Source organism: Papaver somniferum, chromosome 6 (assembly GCF_003573695.1).
Source record: "Papaver somniferum cultivar HN1 chromosome 6, ASM357369v1, whole genome shotgun sequence".
Lineage (NCBI taxonomy): Eukaryota > Viridiplantae > Streptophyta > Magnoliopsida > Ranunculales > Papaveraceae > Papaver > Papaver somniferum.
In genome coordinates this window covers 47,388,876-47,394,361 of record NC_039363.1, presented here as the reverse complement: position 1 = coordinate 47,394,361, position 5,486 = coordinate 47,388,876, and the positions used below count along the sequence as shown (strand labels likewise).

Below are 5,486 nucleotides of genomic sequence, written 5' to 3'. Positions count from 1 at the left end.
ACTAACTAACAAATAAAATCGTTACCTCAATTTCCGCAGCCACTTCTCCCTAGAAAGATATATCATTAAGCGAAAGTTCAAATAAGAACTGCCCCCCTGTGTGTTGTCATCCTCCTTCAAGAAAGAACATCAACAAAAAAAACCTTTACCAGAGAAAGGTTGAATCGGTTTTAACTAATGCGTGCCAATAGCAAAAGTTGAAAACCAAAAAGTAAGGTATTAATGTACCTTAACAATACCAGTAGACTTCTTGAGATTTTCAAAGGTAGCACGGTCTAGTGGTTGTGTAAGAATATCATCTTTTTGATGTTCCGAAGGAACATATTCAAGTTTGATGACTCCATTCTCGTACAATTCAAGAATAAAATGATATCTAATATCTATATGTTTGGTACGAGAATGTTCAACCGGATTTTATGTTAGACGGATGAAACTTGAATTGTCACAAAAAATGCTCATAATTGAAATATTTATGCCATAGTCTATGAGCATTTGTTTCATCCATAAAATTTGAGTACATCAAGTACCAGCAGCAATGTATTCTGCTTCACAGTTTGAGAGGGACTGAGAATTTTGTTTCTTACTGTGCCATGATACACTATTTTTACCGACATGGAAACAACCACCAAATATACTTTTTCGATCCTCTACACATCCTGCCCAATCATCGTCTGATTAGGCAACAAGATTGTTATTCGTATCCATCGAATACGATACACCATAATCTAAGGTACCATTGACATATCTTATGATCCTTTTCACAGCTTTTAAATGTGATTCTTTAGGATTTGTTTGAAATTTGGCGCAACATCCTACACTGAAAGAAATATCTGGTCTAGTTGCAGTTAAGTACAGCGGACTTCCAATCATGGATCGATAAAGTTTCTGGTCAACAGACTTTTCACTAGGATTAGACTGAAGCTTTCCGGTGGTTGGCATTGGAGTTTCCATGGGAGTTGTACCACGTAACTCAAATTTTTCGACTAAATTCCTGGCACATTTTTCTTGTGGGAGAAAAATATTATCTTTTTGTTGCTGAATTTGCAAGCCTAAAAAGTATGATAGTTCTCCAACATTACTCATCTCAAATTCCCCACTCATAAGATTTAGGAACTCGTCGGTGAGAATCTTTGAGGTGGATCCATAGATAATATCATGCACATAAATTTGTGCAACAAATATATTCTTTCCATTCTATTTGGTGAAAAGAGTCTTATCAGCACCACCTCTAGAGAATCCTTTTTGAAGTAAAGAGAATGTTAACTTATCATACCAAGCTCTTGGAGCTTGTTTTAAGACATACAATGCCTTTTTAAGCTTAAGGACATGATCAGGAAATTATGGATCTTAAAATCCTTTAGGTTGAGCAACAAAGACTTCCTCTTTTAACTTTTCGTTAAGAAATGCAGACTTAATGTACATTTGAAATAGCTTAATCTTAAGATTGCAGGCATATGCAAGTAAAATCCTAATTGATTCCAAATGAGATACGGGAGAAAAAGTTTCATTGAAATCAATACCTTCAATTTGAGAATATCCTTGAGCAACAAGTCTGGCTTTGTTTCGAACAATAGTCACGTATTTATCTGATTTGTTCTTGAAAATCCATTTTGTTCCTACAATGTTGACGCCCTCCGGTTTCGGAACACGTTCCTAAACTCCTTGCCTTTCAAATTGATTAAATTCCTCATGCATTGAGTTTACCCAGGCGGGATCATTAAGAGCTTCCTAATATTTTTTGGCTCTATTGAAGAAAGAAAGCATGTATAGTGACAGACACTCTGGATTTCCCTTCGAGTCATAACTCTGGCATTGGCATCTCTGATGATATCATCTGTAGAATGTCTTTGATGTACCCACTTTGCAGGTTTGTGGGATTCACTTTCAGTATCGTTGGGTTGCTCAACTATACTACCGTTGTCATCTTTGTCATCTATATCATAAATGGTAGGAATAATTGTAGGTTCTTCTGCAATTTGTTTTTCTTTGTTAACAGATTCTGAAGGAGGTAGTTCTGCAGCAATATGATTATCTTGACGAAAATCATTAGTATCATCAATAACTACGTTAATAGATTCCATTATGACTTTGGTTCGGAGACTATATACTCGGAAGGCACGACCATCAGAGGAATAACCAAGAAAGATTCCCCATCACTTTTGGAATCGAATTTTCCTCGATGTTCTCTGTCCTTAAGTATATAAAATTTGCTTCCGAAAACCCTTAAATAACTTAGATTGGGTTTTATTCCATACCATAAAGGGGTATTTAGAATTTTTGATCTTAGATAAACTCTGTTTATGAGATAACAAGATGTGAAGACGGCTTCCCTTCAGAAGGTTAGTTGGTAGATTTTTATTGTGAAGCATAATTCTAGCCATTTCTTGAATATTCCCATTCTTCCTTTCAGCCACACCGTTTTCCTTTGGTGTAATGGGAGCAGAGAATTGATGAATGATTCCTAGTTTGTTACAATATTCATATACTTTTCTCTCTTTGAATTTTGTACCACGATCGCTCCTTACATTCTTAAGTTTCTACTCAGGAGTGTCATTTTGTATCTTTGAATTATGGACCTTGTTCATTTTGAATTCTACTTATAATAATCTTGAACTTCTGATGAGTGTCATTTTTGTGTTTTAGGAAAGCGACCCAGGTGAACCGTGTGTAGTCATGTACCATTACTAAAGCATATTTATTTCCACCAACAATTGCTTATTGGATAGTAACAAAAAGATCCATATGAATAAGATCGAGAGGAGCACGAGTGGCTATATCTCGGGAAAGTTTGTGTGGTACTTTTCCTTGCTTACCTTTTTGACAAGCTCCACATACACCTTTTACTTTAGTATTTATTTTGGCAACGCCTATGACAAGTTCATAATTAATGAGCTTACCAAGCATCCAGTAGTTGATGTGACCAAACCGTTCATGCCACAAATGGGTGGATTCTACCCTGGTCGGGTTACAATATAAATTTGACTGTATATTAAGGAGATAACATTTATTCATACTTCGTCGTCCTTGAAAAATTATTTTTCCGGACTTATCTTCAATATCACAACCTCTCATATTGAAAATAACCTCATGACCTTTATCACAAATTTGACTTACTGAAAGAATATTATGGTTCATACCTTTGACATGAACAACATCATGGATTTCAGGAATACCTGGAAGTTTGATAGTTACCTTTTTTCTGATAAGGCGGCTGCTTCCATCCCCGAAAGTTACAGACCCTCCTTTATAATCTTCTGTCTTTATAAACCAATAGAGATCACCTGTCATATGTCTACTACAGCCACTGTCTAGAAACCATTGAAAAGGAGAAGTGGTCTTGAGTGCAAAATCTCCCAGACATCTTTCAACAGGTTCCACAGAATTTTCAAATTGGTTTTTAGCTTCTGTATCAGGAAGTCTTGTAAAGTTTCTAAACAGTAGTTTAGTTTGATTAATCAGATTTATTGCACAAGAAATCTTCTTATTCAAAACTTTACAACTTTTTAGAAGAGGTTTTATGTTCTGTTTCTTCTTGTTTGGTTTTAACTGTCCAGACGTTAGAGTTGAACATCGATAAGACTTCCTTTTGTGAAGTTTCAAGGGTTCGTTGACCAGTCCTCTATAAATCAAGATATTACTGATGTCTTCAGCATATGACTTATTTTGTTGAACCTTTTCATTTAACATCTTAAACAGTACCGAACAACACTCTTCTGTATCATATAAATCGAATGGTAGAGTACTCAAATTCTTTATTACGTTATTTGAATCAGTCATGATTTCAGTTTTTATAGGTTGGATCGCATCAAACACAAATTGTTAGATATTTTCGTGTTTTCCCGCTCTGATACCAATTAAAATGACCAGGGTATCCAAATACACCACAATCTTTTATTTATAAACCTATAAGTCCTCTCCCGAATGTGATCGTCTATGGATAGAGTCGGGACAATACGACAATTCGGTTCACACTTCGTGTGATCGTATATGGATACGAGATCGAGACAATATAATAACAAGATCATTTGCAGTGTGATTGACTATGGATACAAGATTGAGACTATAAAACAACAAAGTGTGTACTTAATAATAGGTTCGGAAATAACCGAAACTCTATAGGATCAATATCAAGTATTACGGAGTTATCGTACTTGTGTATTTTACTTAATTATAATAACAATCATAATGCGGAAAACAAAGTAAAAGACACGGCAAGATATTGTTAACGAGGGAACCACAAATACAGAAAAACCCCGGGACCTAGTCCAGTTTTGAATACTCTCAAAATTAAGCCGCTATATAAAATCTAATACCAACTTCGTATAGTTGAGACCAAGCAGACTACCCCTAGATACTTAGTTCCCTCAGTACCCATGTACCTTCGACTTCTAGAGTCACGTGAATAGCAAGTCCTTTGGATCGTATTCCAAACAGCAAAGGAAGAATTTGTTTGGTGACCAATCTAATCAATCTTGCTAGAATATATTAATGAGTCGTTGACAAAGGCTCTTATGTTAAATTTAATAAACACTTTTGTCTGGTTAGATCAATCTATCCAATAACTACCGAAATAGTCAAGTTTAGATTCACACTCAATCGATATAGATCTCAAGGATAAACTACAGAGAATGTCGATCTCACGCAACTAATCAATCAGATCTATCAAAGATAAATTGATTCTAGTTGGATCCTAGACGATCAAGGTTTGCGCACTAAATCCACAAGATACGAAAACTGATAAGAATTCTTCTTCGTCTTCAAATCTTCTATTTCCTTCAAATACCTTCACAACAACACTTAAATCCTCTTGTAATCAATCACGCACAGAACGGAGTTTCTTAACAATGGATTATCACAAGATGTCTTTAGATCTAACAACAGTTCTAAAGATCTCGTTGATACTTTGATCTAGTTTGAGTGAATCTTATATTAGAAAAGAAGATTCACAAGCATAAACAAACTAGGTGCAATCAAAGTTTTAACAACCGTTAGTCAATCAAATTAAATCGAAAGCTAATAACACTGCAATTATCTAGTTTCCCACCTACGGTACTCGTAGAGCTTCTTGATCCCACAGAAGTCTTTAAACGAGCGGTCATAAGAGATTACAACTAATTAGGATACTTTCCTCTCCAGATAGACGGCTCCACCAGAAACAACAAGAAATGAAGTTTGCCTAGATCTTAGGATAGTTTGCTATAAATGCAAACTTAGGTATTTATAGACCAAGGATGTATGGACACCAAGGAATTTCCAAAACCGAAAATATTTTCAAGATATGTAATGAATGGCAAAAATAGGTTTTCCTAATTCCAATAAATACAGTCCAATATTTTCCGAAATCTCTCGTAGAAAATCTCCAATTTGTAAATGCACATTACTAATTTTTATTCTCTAGACCTATGCATTAATTGCTGGTAATTAAAGCATATAAAATCAAAAACCTTAATTAAAAAATTCTAAATTTATTTTGGTTACATAATCAC

At 34.9% G+C, this 5,486-nt stretch overlaps 1 protein-coding gene across 1 annotated transcript; it reads right to left on the bottom strand.

Annotated features, from left to right (window-relative positions):
• Positions 1 to 675: 675 nt before the first annotated feature.
• LOC113290786 (uncharacterized mitochondrial protein AtMg00810-like) lies at positions 676 to 2,081 on the bottom strand. Its single transcript, XM_026540372.1, has 2 exons — positions 1,779 to 2,081; positions 676 to 1,194 (listed from the first exon to the last, which is right to left on the bottom strand). Exons 1-2 carry the CDS (start codon positions 2,079 to 2,081, stop codon positions 676 to 678), a joined length of 822 nt encoding a protein of 273 aa, XP_026396157.1.
• Positions 2,082 to 5,486: the final 3,405 nt, after the last annotated feature.

Bases quoted from the DNA above. Each gene is read 5' to 3' on its own strand.
- LOC113290786 (XM_026540372.1), bottom strand. From the start codon at position 2,081: ATGGAATCTATTAACGTAGTTATTGATGATACTAATGATTTTCGTCAA. The intron at 1,195-1,778 runs GTCTGTCACTAT...TTCACCAAATAG, and splicing joins CTCGAAGGGAAATCCAGAGT to AATGGAAAGAATATATTTGT.